At 50.3% G+C, this 14,581-nt stretch overlaps 1 protein-coding gene across 1 annotated transcript in view; it reads right to left on the bottom strand.

The window, feature by feature from the left end:
* Positions 1–8,171: 8,171 nt before the first annotated feature.
* Positions 8,172–14,581, bottom strand: part of LMO1 (LIM domain only 1 (rhombotin 1)) — a 17,148-nt gene continuing 10,738 nt past the window's right edge. The window contains exons 2-3 of the mRNA XM_009700519.1: positions 13,412–13,537; positions 8,172–8,618 (exon numbers count right to left, since the gene is read on the bottom strand). Coding sequence (XP_009698821.1) covers positions 8,513–8,618; positions 13,412–13,537 — 232 coding nt within the window. The 3' untranslated portion in view covers positions 8,172–8,512. The remainder of the gene's footprint in view (positions 8,619–13,411; positions 13,538–14,581) is intronic.

Raw genomic sequence — 14,581 nt, 5'->3', positions numbered from 1 at the left:
CGGCCCTGCCACTGTGGCCACGGCTGAGCAGTGATGCTGACGTTTCTTTCTTGCCAAAGGCTGGGGTTTCCCAGAGCCTCCTTGGGTGCAGAGGCAAGATGTCCTGCTCTGGAGGATGTTGTGTCCTGAACCTTTGTGTTCCCATTGGGACAGCCTTCACCCTCCGCTGTGGCAGGCTGTTTTTTGAGGGGGTATCGGCTCAGCCCCCCGGGCTCCTGTTACAGCACTGCGCGTGCTACCGAAGCAAAGCGCTCCACTGCATCTCTCGTCTGTGTTCAGCAAGAATTTAAGAAACAACAATTAAAAAAAAATTATGACAGACAAAGGTATGCTTTTTTCGGAAAACCAAACCACAAACAGAAGTTCCCCCTTCTGCCTTCAGTTAAATTTCAGTACTGTAATGCGATTATTAGAGTGAGAACCTGAGCATTGAACATAAAAGAGGTTACTTATGTTAAATAACATATTATTGAAAAACCATTCTTAAAAACTGGTGGTAACGGCAACATGGTCTCTGTGACCAGCACGATTTGCCCATGTCCCTGAGTGCACCGGGGTGCTGCAGCCCGGCGTACGCCCGTCCGCGGCCCCGGCAGCCTGCCGTGGGCAGGGTCAGTCCCGCTACACTATGATAGACACGGATGGCAAAGTGCACAGGGAAGATTTTAGAGGTGAAAAAAGCCAGGAGAGCTGCAGAGGGAGAGGCTGACCAGAGGGAATTGGCACTTTCCCTGCCATGGTGCTCGCACCGCATGCATGTACCTGCTGCCAGGGTGCACCCACGCTGCAGTGGGAGCTGCAGGACGAGCCCCGGAGTGAAACACTGGGTTTGAACAACAAGGTTTTCATTAAATAAAAACACAATTTTCTACATCTTCTACAGAGATGTCAAGACCCTTAAGTAAATACCTGATTCTATTTAATAATAATAAAGCTATTCCCAAGGTCATTTTCTTAGTAAAATTGCCCATAAAAGCTCGGATTGCGTTAGCAGCATCTCATTCCAGCAGTATTACCAGCGAAGGCTAAATGGAGCCACAAACGCTGTCTGACCCCCACAGGCACGGGGCGGGCAGCACCCGGCCGTCCCTGCGCTGGCCTGGCTAGCCTGCGTGGGGAGAATTGATTTGCCCCATTGGTCTTGCTTCCGTACGGCTTAGCGATAAGAAAAGGTACGAGCTACATGTATTTTGCAGCACTGAGAAACAAAAGGAGCGACCCAACAACTTCTTGCTCTTCTCAAAATAAATTTGGTTTTGTTACTGAAATGTTCATGCCAGGAAGCTCCTGGGACTTTGGCTTCATGTGGCCAGTCAGTGACGGGGCTTAAATGCGAATTTCTGCATGGCCACTGGGCGCACAAGGTGACCACGGCCCTGCTGCAGCCCATGGGTGTCCCGCAAATTTCCACGAGCCCACCCAGTCAAGTCTCCCAGGGTCAAACCTGAGCCCGAATCACAGGCTCGGACCATCACACCTCCCCTCGCCAGACCACCTTCATTTTACAGCGCACTCAAAGCTGCTCGCCCAGCCAAGCCCCCACCGTTTCCTCTCCATCACCTGGGGGGAAAAAAGGTGCCCATGGCTTAGAGAGGATGCGTGTGTGCACCTGGGTCTGAGTCACACCTCTCTTCCAACACCCGACCTGTTTACCTGCTTGGTGGCGTTTGTCCTTATGTGTTGAGCTGATGGTGCTCAGGCAGCTGGGAGCAGATCCAGCACCCAGCACCGATGCAGGACCACCGGGCTTTGGTGCTCAGCTCCTCATACAGGCAAAGGCCTCGGGGAGAGAGAATTTTCAGGCCTGAGGTGGAGGGAGGGTTGGCCATTAAGAGAGATGATGGACAAGCGATGCAGCAGCAACTCAAATCATCTCCCCGCTGGGGAGGTTTTACTGGGATGGCCATGGGAGATCGCATTGGCTGTGGTCAGTGCAATATATTTATATTCATATTATTTATACTTACGCTTATACTAATATTTACCTTCCTTCTGAGATGTTTCAGAATGCTTTTGTGGCAAAATTGATCTCTGTTTTGGGCACTTGCCCTTCAATTGCTCACAATAATCTACCACTATTTGGTATTCTCATCCACAGCTGATCCCCTGCTTCGATCCACCTCTCCGGCTCCTGGGGCTTCTCCAGGACCAAACCCTGCTCCCAGCAGCTGCTCCTCCACCTCCTCCAGCCCTCCTGTCTCTCATACCTTCGTTAAAAGCCTTCTGCAGCATCATGAAGCAGCCACCCCACCAGCCATCTCAGCCCAGCCAGAGTTGTCTTTGGCATCTTTCAGCATTTTGCTATTGAAACCAGAGCGAGACAGACAGACGGACGGAGTCATTCGGTCCCTGTATGCTGAGATACCTACATCGAGCTGTGCAAACCAAGGCTCCCCCTGAAGCTGGTGCCTCTGGCAGGGGCTCAGCCCTACCCCGGAGGGTGCTGCAGGGGATACCCTGCCCCGGGGGCTGGTCTCACCGCCGATGGAGAGCACGGGGGTGCGCACCCCGACTTCCCCTCGCTGGGTCAATTCAAAGGCAGCTCGACTGAAGAGACGAGTGCCAGCAGAGGAGAAGCTGGAGTGACCTGATGAGTCGGGGCACAGTGGGACCGGCAGCCGGGGATCAGCCCCGCACCTGAATGGCCTCCCCTAGCAAGATGTTTGCAACCTCCTCTTCTGCTAACAAGCCCATTTTTCTACAAGAGGCTGAAGTTGAGGACATCAGTGGCATCACCCAGCTGCTGTCCCTTCCCTTTTGGAAATAATATTGCCAACTCAGTGCAGGCAACTCTGCCGCTCGCCAGCTGGCACAGTGGAAGGCAGCGATCGCTGGAGCAGGTGGAAAGCCAGGGTCCCATCAATAGGGACAGGGTTTAGCAGTGCAGCACACAGTGAGCTAATCAAGAACTAAGCCAGAAACTAACACTCGCAAAAGCCACCTCCATCTCCAGCAACGCCACATCCCCCAACGTAGAGGGGACTAGCCCCAAGCACCAAGTCATCAATGTCACCTGCTGCCACCGCAGGGCGTCCCCGCCCCTGCCAGCCCCGCAGCCAGCATGGCTTCATGTGGCTGCTGCAGAAAAGCTCTCCTGTGTGAGAGCTGCCGATGGGAGCTGGGTTGTTCAGGAAAGTGGCTTTTGAGCAATTGCTTGGAGGGCTTTGCTCGCAGTTCCCCCACCCCAGCAGTTTGGGAGTGAGGTGCAGGGCCTCCGCTGTGCTGGCAGACAGACCTCGGCGAGTCCCTGGCGTGCGGCAGGGGCTGGCGTGGGAGCACTCCCTAAAAGCCTGAGGAACCTGTTGGTGTTGCAAACGTCTGCCTCTGTGCCCATATGTCTGCTGATTTCCATGCTAAAGACATTTACTGTATATGTTTGCCACCAGGGAAAACTGCTGTCTACGACTCAGCTATATTACTGGAAGAGCAGCAGCGGTATTTGTGCTATTTTGAATATTGCATTTCCAGGACCTGCTCTGTGGCTTTCAAAATCCTCCTTCCAGCTCCCCACGTCCCCCCCGGCCAAGCAGCGGAAACACCTGGTTGGGGTGATGGCCCCCTCCGCCGCGTGGCAACATCACACCGAGAGACCGGCGCAAAACGGTGTGAGCCATCCCGCCTCGGCAGCGGGAAGCACGGTTCGCAAGCCAGCGACAGAGGGATGAAATGCAAATATAGCATTTCTTGTGAAGTAAATTAAGCTAACAACGAGGTAACAAACCGCCGTTAATATTAGATTAACTTGTTTGGCAAGATATGAAATTGGGTGAGCTGGATTGTCGATAGCGGAGTGCTCCACAGCGCTAATGCTGCTCAGGGAAGTATAACATCCCTCTGAAAGACAGGGGCACGTTAAGACAAGCTCCTAGCTGTGAGCGGAAAGCCCACCACAAAAAAAAAAAAAAAAAAAAGACTGGAGGAAGAGCCAGAATCTGTGCAGCAATTACACCAGCATTAAAGATGAATGGAGAAGCAGCTTGAGATTTTGATTGCCTTTAAATACTGGCTTGTTTTTAATCTCAAAATCAGACTTTGCTGTGATCAGCCATTAGCCCCAACTACAAAAAAAAGAAAATATCCTAGATTTTAACATTTGTAGTATGAACTTAAAATGCCACTTTGATCTAAGATACGAAGGCAAATGGCAGCTAATTCGGAAGTTAAAGCCACTTGCATGCGGTTGGCAGCTGGCAGTGGCTGGGCCGACTTTGGGAACAACGGGGAGTTGGGCAGAGGGGTCACCAGCAGCCGTGTCCTCAATGCGGGGACTGAGGCACAAGCTTAAATGTCACAGTATATGCCAGTGGTCACTAAACTGATTAAGTAGTGGTTATCTTTAGCAGTAAAAAGGCTATCTGCTAATACTAAATGATTAGAGTCTAAAATGCCATTTACTCTGCTCTGATTCCTTGAATGAATATTTATGCCAAGTGATGACTATAACATCATCAAAAGGTTTCCGTGCTCTGCTCCGTAGAGTGGAAGTGATTATTCAACAGCAGGTCTGCACTCAAGCACTTGTTTCTATTAAGCAAATTTGCAGCGTTCAGACAAAAATTCATGATTGCATTGTCCTCTGGGGATTTTTATTTTTAAAGAAATCCCACTTCCAACGCTCTCCAGGGCATGGGCTGTGGTAGGTGGGCCTTGTCCGCCACACAGACACAGAAAAGAGGGATACAGATGCTGCATAATTTCTCCCTTGTATTCTTTTTTTAAATATAAGACAACTGGACCTTTGCCGTACCCCATTCAACAGCAAGAAGCCGTGTCCTGTTCCCGGGCTTTCCTCCCACGGACCCAGCTGCCAGCTGGGGCGTTTGCATGAAACAGTGTCGTGAAATTCCTCGTTAGGCGTCAGGAATCGGACCTACAGCCACGGTGACAAATCAGGAGGGCTGCCCATCGGAAATGAAGCCCCTGCACCCCGGTGGGGCAGCACCGCCTGTGCTTCAGAACAAGGGCAAGTGCAGGGAGGCAACGAGATGCCGTCGCATGTGAGTCACGGCCTGGGCTGTAAGTAACCCCCCCGCCTTCCCCCGACAGAAGGGTGTTTTGGCGAGGTGCGAGCCTGTCTGTGCTGCTGTAGCGGGAGTGGGCTCCAGACTGGCCCACGTCAGGGACCACTGAGCAAACCAGAGATGTTGGCATCCAAGCAATACGCTGCTGGACCCTGTATTTAGTGTGCGCGACTGGAAGGGAAGTCGTTGCTTCGCGGTGAGGGCCGGTACTGGCTGAGCCTCCCGCCGTGTTCCAGCTGGGGCGTGCAGGGCTCGGTTCCCACCTTGCCTGGGGGGCAGGGATGCTCTTCATGGGGGTTCGGTCTCTCATAATACACCACCCTGACGTTTACCTCCCCAGGAGGAGACCCATGTTGTTTTGGTAACATCCCCTCTGCACGCTCCCAGCTAATGTTGCTAACTGTGTTTCATCCTTGGCTCCAGGCTTCCTCTACACCACATCGCCGTGCTGTCAGTGCCATATAGACGGCAGCCGCCGAGACTAGACCTTACCATAGCTGTTCCAACTTACTGGTTATTTTGTCCCATTTACCAGTCCATCACCCATTTTTTTCTCCGAGTTCATGGGCTATCCTCTGCTCCATCATTCTGCTGGGTTTGTCAACTCAGCCTGTTGCATTGCCACGTATCAGACAACCCTCACCAAACCACCCCTGTCCCCAGACACATCCAAACAGGCCCAGCTCAGATATGCCTCCCCTGCAGAACCACCATGGGGACTCAAATAGGCAGCAGGGCATGGCTCACACCAACCAAGTGCCATTTTTATTCATCCAACGGTAGAGTGCGATTTCCCACACAAGCGACCCTCTCCTCCAGCAGGCTCCTGCCTCTGGGGTGACATTTCTATGGCTTTCCCAACGATGTATGAGAGATCTGGCAGCTGCAGAGCCATTAGATGCCATTAGCCAAGCAGCTCTGAAGAGTTACACTTTCTTCCTCCCTTCCTTCTGAAGTAAGGAGACCACCTAAGCCAAGAAAAACATGCTTTCTAGAAGGTTTAAGTACCATTTTCCAAAGGACTTAATTTTTAAACTGGTACCAAAACTCCCCTTAAGAATCTGAACTAAATCTGAGTAACTCCCTTAGCTTGTTTGGTGAGTGGTTTTGGTTTTCACAGAATCGGTTTGGTTGGAAGAGAACTCTGGGATCATCGAGTCCAACCTTTGCCCTAACACCCCCATGTCAACTAGACCATGGCACTAAGTGCCACATCCAGTCTTTTCTTAAACACCTCCAGGGATGTGGACTCCACCACCTCCCTGGGCAGCCCATTCCAATGCTCAACGACCCTTTCTGTGAAGAAATGCGTCCTCATTTCTAGCCTGAACTTCCCCTGGCAACGTTTCAGACCATGCCCTCTTGTCCTGTCACGAGTTGCCTGGGAGAAGAGACCAACCCCCACCTCACTACAACCTTCTTTCAGGTAGTTCTAGAGGGCAATCAGGTCTCCCTTCAACCTCCTCTTCTCCAGACCAAACACCCCCAGCTCCCTCTGCCTCTCCCCATCAGACTTGTGCTCCAGACCCTTCACCACCTTCGTTGCCCTTCTCTGGACTTGGTTTTGTTTTGGTTCCACTGCTCCCATCCTCACGATGGGAGAACACATGCGCTGCCATTGTGTGATGAATTACAGCAAACCCCAGGGGCAGGCGGGTAGCCATCACTCTGGAGCAGAGGCAGAGGCAGCGGCAGCGACCGCCTGGCAGCCCCTTTCAAAGCAAGGAATCGGAATGTTTGGGCAACAAATGCTCCTGCAGTAGCCCCAGTGCAGCTGCCTGCAATAGCCTCTACAAAAAGAGCATCAACTCTACAGTTTCTCAAAAGACAACCCAACCTCAAAAGGCACCAAAATGGAACAGCAATTAAAACACCACCTATCCATAGGTGGCTACAGGTGACTTTTTAATTGCTATTCCATTTTTGTGGGAATAAAAGGGGATGGGGCCACACATTTTATAATGGGTCTCCCAACCCAAAACACCTGTTTTTGAAGAAAAATCACTCAATCAATCCACATGTCTGAGGTAGCTTCAGATGACAGGCAATATTTTGAAGCATATTAACTGTCTAGTGGTGTTTTGCTTCTGTTTAGCTGTTATTCAACACAGATGTACATAAAAGCATTTCATGCAACAGGCAGAGCAGCACCAAGCTGCACTGCATTCAGTGTTTGCAATTCAGAGAACACACACATCACCCAGGACCAGTAACTGATTAAGTGACATCAGAAAAAAATTACTCAGTGTCCATGTAGAGGAAAGGTGGTTAAAACTAAGAAAAAGCAAGAATACAAAACAGAATTGCAGCCATCCTTTACAGCTACCAGTGCACTGTACGAAAGTGACACTCACCATACAAAGAAGTGTGTTTGGTACAGTCCAGTGGGTTGCACATGAATTTCATAACCTTGAAAATCATTGCACAAAGCATCGCAGCAGGAACACAGTTCAGAGCTTTTCTACAGGAGATGCTTCAAATCCGATCACTTTCGTTACGTGGGAGATCAGAGCACCTAGCACAGAGTAAGCAAAAAGGGCTGCATAAAGGGATGCTGGGTCAGCGCCCGGTTGCGTTCGAACCCTGGCATCAGCTCTCGCAGCAGCTCAGACCTGGACAAGTGATGCCCCACAGCAAAACCCCTCCGCCTGTCAAATCCGTGGAATTAACATTCTGATCAATGCCTGAGCACCTGCCGGCAGGGCTAGAGGGAACCTGTTCCTTGCAGCCTAGACTGGAGACACGGTATCCACCGGGCAACCAGTGCTCCTGGCCCTGGAAATGCTCTGTCTAAATTCATAGAGGTGAAAAGCGAGATGCCTCTCGGCCAGCGCCGCAGCACTGCGCAGCAGCTGTGGTGGGTCCTGGCCAGCCACGCCGAGGGTTCCCAGCCATCGCCCGCCCACAGCTCATGCCCTCCCGTCGTACGGCACAGCAGGTTTTTGGACACAAGTCTCCGCACGGTTCAAGCAGAGAGGTCTAACTCTGCCGCAGCATTTCTTCCCCCACTTTGGGTATGTGAACTCCTGCCCCTGCTTCTATTCATGCAGTTTCCAGGGATCTGTGTATATTTTTCTGATGGACTGCTCAACATCAAGCATGGGAAATACAGGCTTTCGCCACACGGGGAACAAACCACAGCTAAGATGACCAGGAAACATTCATAATTTTTAATTCACACCAGTAATAAAATTGCATTACATTTTTCATAAAATAAATGTTCCAGTTTATATACAGAAAACAGACTGTACAGAGCCCTCCCCCAGACCCCAAAAACTCACAAACATACAGGCAATGCAGTGCTCAGCTAAGCAGGCACAACTGTACATCTAAAATTGTAACTGCTTTGTGTTGGGGGGGAAAAGTACTACAATGTATATAGTCCTCTCTGGACCAAGAATTAAAAAAATATTGCAGGCAAGCTGACAGGCATCCTCGCTGCTCGCACGGCCGAGCGCCCATCCCACAGCGCTTCAGCGAAGCAGGGTTTGTTATTGAACCTGGGACTCGAAGCTCCCGTTCAGCTGCCCTTCCTCATAGTCCATCTGACACAAGATCATGTTGTTCTTCAGGAAAAATTTGTCTCCCACACAGAATCTGGAAGATAAAAAGAATGAACGGGTGTAAGAACAAACAGAGGTTAGAACAAGGAGGAATCTGAGGCCGTTTGGGTCTGAAGGTGACTCAGGGGACCCGAGTTTGATTTCCAGCTCTGCTGGTGGCATCAGACCCTGGGAAAGCCCACATGCTTCTCCCCCCTGCTCCCCTTCCCCACAGACGCCTTGGGGTTTTGCCATCCCTCTTCCCAGCGCGGCAGGGCTCCGCTCCCAGGCCGTGGCTGTAGGACGCAGCACCCCAGGGAGGGGGTCCCCGTCTGGGCTGGGTCCCATGCCAGCGGTGGGAGGAGGCCGGGAGCAGTTAAGGGATTTGTCCCTGCAGACGAGAGGTGTCGGCTCTACAACTGGGAAATCAAACGGGTGATATTACACAGAGACTATGTGAAGTTTGTGCTGGTATCCACATTTCCACGGTTCCCTCGGGTGAGGCAGTATTTACACTAATTTCCAGGCAAGGACTGGCTATTAAGTCCTTCCTCACCCCCTTGTGTACAGTGCTGAACAACAAATAGAAATTTCCTGGTGGCTGGACTCCTAACCTTTATCTTCATTGAGCGAAGGGCACTGTTCTCTATATACCATGTAAATTGTTCTGTTTGTCTTGAAGTTGACAGAGAGGCTTGTGATATTTAACAATTTTATTTGACCATTAAGGTCAAAAAAGTTCCACATATAAGGTCTGAGAGGTGTGAACCAGCAGCCAATAGCTTTTTCGCCCTGCCTGCTTGCTCAAGAATCAGAAGCTAATCTTTACTTCTTAAGATAACAAATAATGCTCTTTGCACTCAGTTCAGGAGGTGGTTTTTGTCCATCACACTAGCAGGGCAGTCACAGACCAGAGCACAGGGCTGCACCTCCCTGCCCCAAGTGCCAAGTCTTAAATCAACCCTGGCTCCCTAAAGCAGAGGCACCCCGGCCACTTCGCCGAAAGGCAGCTCTGAACCAAGAGAAATGGGCGGGTACCAGCCTCTGGCAAGGCCGAATATTTACTGGGCTTTGAAGGGAGATCAATGGAGATGACCCCATCCTCAGGAGACTTAGCAGATCTCAAATGTCTGTTTCCTCTCCTACCGGGCAGAGCTTTGGCAAGGACACTGCCTACTCCTTGTCTACAACACTTTCTAGATTTGTAACTCGGGCAGCTTTGGGCAGAGCATCTCCATAAAACTGAATGTTTTCTGCTACAAGAACAGGACTGATCATTTTAGAGCTCCTTTATAGGTCCAACATGGGCACAAGTTTTCTCCAACTGGACACCTGCAAATAAGCTGATTAATCTGCCAAGTTGGCAGAGAGAACTGGGCGTTGGTTTTCACTTTATATGATTTCACTGGAGACCTTCCATCTTCTTCCCTCTGTGGCACATGCTTCAGTAGTTCTGAAATTCAACCTTTTTTCCATATTAAAAAAACTAAAAGTTAATCTCAATTTAAATTAACAGCTTTTATACTAAAAACTGTACTGCACACACTCTCCTTAACACCACCCTCCCTACCAGTAGGTTTACTCACTATAAATAACAGGCACAGCTGCTTGCTTTTTGCTGCTTATTCCTACCTTATGTACAATATAAATCTCCAGGAAGAGAAATGCAAAAAATTACTCTTGCCACCAGCATCACCAACAGCTGTCTCTTGCCAAACCTGGTTTGGGCCTAGAGGAGCCAGAGCAGGAGTTGGAGAACTCGGGAGTTGTGTAGGAGTGTGTGTGTGTGTGTGTATGAGCACATGCGAACCAAAATGCACAGCAGGGGTACCCTGAGACCCTGCAAAGTTTTGGGGGAAGGGCTTGATTCACTGGAAGGGTGACTATTTCTTTCTACCTGCCAGTCCTGCAAACCCAGCAGTAAACTGGGCTCTCTACAGCTGATGCATTGCAACTAGAGACAAAGGATTGAACAGGGCAACTTCAGACCCAGTTTCCCAGCCCACAGCTCTCGGAAGAGCGAGACGTGGGACCGCACCGCCAGCCCCCATGCTCAGAGCAGGTCTGTCGCAGAGCCTGTCCAGCTGATCAAGCACCAGCCGGCAGCAGTGACAAACGGGCACTGAACCTACCCTGCCACTTCTACAGAATTATTCTCTTCCAAACAAAACCACATTTTAGATAATGGCAACACAAGCAGTTGGATTTCTGCAACCCTTGTAATACTGACCTATTAGCCAGTTACAGCAGTGACCAAATTTTATTCAGTATTGTGACAAGCAATGTCAACCTTGTAACAGTTTAAAGCACGGTAGGCTGACCAGTGCTGTAGGACTTGCTGCAAACCTGATGTTTTGGAGAAGCTAATGAAATGAAGCTAATGAAAACACCGCATACTAGGTAAAAATATTAGAGATTTTGCTCTGATGGATTTAACAGTCTACACAGAGTCCAGCTATAGAAGGGCAAGTAAGGGGGAAGAGAACTAGAGAAAGGCCTTCATAATCAAGTCTTTTCATAGCTGACGAATGAGGTGGAGTTTCAGATTCATTACTAGTTTTGGCATCAACCTCTGCAATTTTGATTTTAGAGTTACTTAAACTCACTGTTCTCGGTTTGGCTTCCAATGGCGTCTGTTACAGGAGCACTTCCATTCTGCCCTTTCAGGCCAAAATCTCTAGAGGATAAGTCATAAAAGTTTGTAGCTTTCTGATCTCAGCCAAAAATAACAATCTACACATAGTTCTATGCTCTCTACTCAGCCCGTCTTGCAGAAAAACCCAGCTCCTCCCAAACCAGGCAAATGCATCAAAGCGTGACTCTGCCTGAACAGGGGGATTACCTGCACCTTCCTGCCAGGCAGCGACAGCCCATGGAGGTTATTTTAAGGGCAGAGTATGACCACACTTCGCACTGAGTGCAGTAACAGCGTTAGCCATCGCAGAGGGAAGCAAGGGAGAGAGGTGCTTTGCAGCCTTTGTAATAAAGCGTGAAATTTAAAAGAAATTCCTGAAAATGAAAACTAGGCAGCACCAGGCTTTCCCGTAAGGGAAGCTAGGGTAAAGTATGGGTTTGATGTCAAATACGCATCCCACAGACTCCAAGGCCAACACAGCACCCTTGCCTGTGCAGCCCAGCACCGCGACTTGCCTCTGCCAGAAGGTACATTTAAGATGCTCTAGCCCCAGTATCGGAGCGGCATTTGGGAGCACCCCTCTCCTGCCCGGCCTTCCGTGGCGGGCTGAAGCAAGCTGAGCCTGGCAGCACCCTGGAACACTTCTGAGTCCGGAGATAAAGGCCATAACCAACCAGCAATTTCAGCTGTGGGAAGAGAGACCATCTCGGGGAGGGAACGTATGAGCTCTGCAAACGGTGACATGCTGCTCATCGGGAATCACAGCTGTTGCAGGAGCAGGGTTCAAGATTGGCAGAACAAGAGTGGGCAACCGAAAGACGTAGCGTGGCTTCTGGGAAGGAGCCCAGGGCCAGGGGCCACTAGATGTCACTGCCGCCTCGGCGCTGCCACCGCCGATCTCAATAGCCGTTTTCTACCTCAAACGAGCACTGCCTCCGCCTGCTGTAATGGGATTGAGTAAAGCCACCTGAGCTACAAAGGGCTCACCCGATTCTCCTCTTCCAGGCCCTGGCATCAACCAGCCGCAACCCCGTTCATCCCCATCGACTGAGCCACTGTTAGAGGGCATGGAGGGAGAATCAGACCCCAGTTTGCACGGTCTCCTAAGTTTAGTGGGAAAGGTGGCAGGGGTTTGCAGTCACACGTGTGCCGTGTATGGCTACTTCATCAGACATCCCATCGTGACTTTTGTTCTAGGGTGAGCAATAAATTTTTAAGTCAGGCTTTTAGCTTGACTTTTACAGAATTAGGTTCTCCCATCTTCCCACAAGTTTCGTCATCTCTCTCACACCTTCACAGGGGATGAAGCATCACCTCCTCCCTTCACCTTTGGAAAACTCAACCATAAGTCCAGAAGAGGAACCCCAGCACAGCCCTTAGGCCCTGGGCAGTCACCACAGCCCAACTAAACAAGCAGTTAAGAGCAACAAGCACTTTCAGGCCTGTCTTGGACAAGGATGGATGGATGTATCAGAAGGCGACACTGCATCACATCTGGTTCTGTGGGCTTCCATTCTGCCTACTGTGATCAACAAACAGGGTGCTGGGAAGATTTTTCACAGCCCTCCCAAATTCAGCTGGCTACAGGTAGCCCAAGTGGAAACTTTGTGCATGACCCTTTATTATACTCCTTGATGTGCATTTTCCACTGGGTAAAACCCAGCAGAAATACACAAGTCCCACTCAAAATTACACCACCAAGATCTCCTATTAATTACACAACTAAAGGGATTTGTTCCTAGTGTTGGAAAAGGCTCATCTAGAGTATTTTTCTCCTTCTTGTCCCTTCTCTTACTCCTTCTTCTTTGCTGTCCCCAGTTTTGAGCATGTCAAAAACTTGATTTAAGCAAAATAACATCAGTTTGCCAGAGGAGGTCCATTCGCTATCGTCTGTGTTCAGCAAAGAAGGTAGATCCTGAAAGGACGCTGAAGCAATTTGTTTTATTCAGCAGCAGCTGTGCTGCGTACAACCGCGGCCAGATTTGCAGTCTGTGTGCTCCCCCTCACCCCTCCAACTCCCACCAGCTCCAAGGGGATTTGCAGTAAAGGGGCTACAGGTACATGCGTCACCCAGGTCAGCCTAATACACCAGCCTGAGCCATGCTGATGCGCTGTGAGCCCCAGACAGGGAGCATGGATCAAACTTTTCCCCTATTTTGTGGGTAAAGGTATAAAACAGTTTGTGTTTGTGTGTATAATAACTGTGTCCTCACCGCTGGTTGCAGAGCTGACAGGCAAAGCAGTCCAAATGGTAAACATTATCTCTGGCCCTCATCACCATCTCAAAGGCAGGGATCAGTTTACTGCAGGCAGCACAATTCCCGGTGGTACCAAAGAGCCTGCCAAAGAAGCACAATCATTAGAAGCCATTTTAATTAAATGGTGGAAGGACTAATTAAGTGTAATTAGCAGTATCAAATACTGTATTGCACCAATAAATAGAAGTTGCAGTCTCCATTTTGCTGACCAACCAGTGTGCAGGATCTTGGGATAAAACTGCCTGGTGAGCAGGCTCCGATTGTCGAGATGAAACTTCATTTGGTTTGCGAGCCTAGGGCTAATTTGCTGTCTAATGGAGAAAAGCATTAAGCACTTAGAGCACTATTTTGGGGCTCACAGAATTTCAGTCAAAACCTATCTGCCTCTCTGCAGCGGTGAGGTAGGTGCTCAGAGCCACTCGACCTCCTCCGCATGTGCCTGCCCCGTCTGCGCTTGGCCGCAAGCTAACGGAGGGATAGGCTGGCAGCCTCTCGCAGCAAGATGCAGAAGATCTGCAAACTTTGCCAACCCTGGCAGGCAACGCTATAATGTAGCTCAGGAAGAACCTCACTTACCTGCTGTTTAAAATGAAAAAGCACAGTTTCTCTTGCAATGAGTACAGAAGCATTTTGCAAGGCATCTCAGAGAGCAAGCCCTCCTCCCTGGCTGTGCCCCCCTCCTCCTGCCTCCAAGTCCCTCCCGGGAGCCAGCTAAGCCCTTCCACCGCGGCGTGAACAGCATGCTCAGCCGTTCCACTTCAGCTCCCCGGTCCTCGAGGACAGCCCTTCAGCACTGGAAGCTTTGCCATTTTCATCTTGGTTTTCACTATCTGTCTCCCCAGATGTCTGCTGCTGTTACAGCTCCCGCCGGGGGACTCAACCAAGACTGCAGCATCCTTCCCCCAGCCCCCTTCCCCACGATGTCCTTGCAGAGCCCTGTGCGCATCAGGGACAGCACACCACTGCAACGGGAACGCCACACGAACCAGCTGGGGCACGAATCAACAGGCCGACAAAACCAAGTTTCACCCAAGACTGTGGTCAATACGCATGTGGTTAGTTACTTTGTTTAGGAGATGATAAAAATCGTATTCTTGGGGCGATGAGCCTCAAGACGTACGATTC

The sequence above is a fragment of the Cariama cristata genome, unplaced genomic scaffold (assembly GCF_000690535.1).
Source record: "Cariama cristata isolate BGI_N322 unplaced genomic scaffold, ASM69053v1 scaffold25465, whole genome shotgun sequence".
In the NCBI taxonomy this organism is placed as follows: Eukaryota; Metazoa; Chordata; class Aves; order Cariamiformes; family Cariamidae; genus Cariama; species Cariama cristata.
The sequence above is the reverse complement of the archived record's forward strand: the minus strand, read 5'-3'. Positions and strand labels throughout refer to the sequence as shown.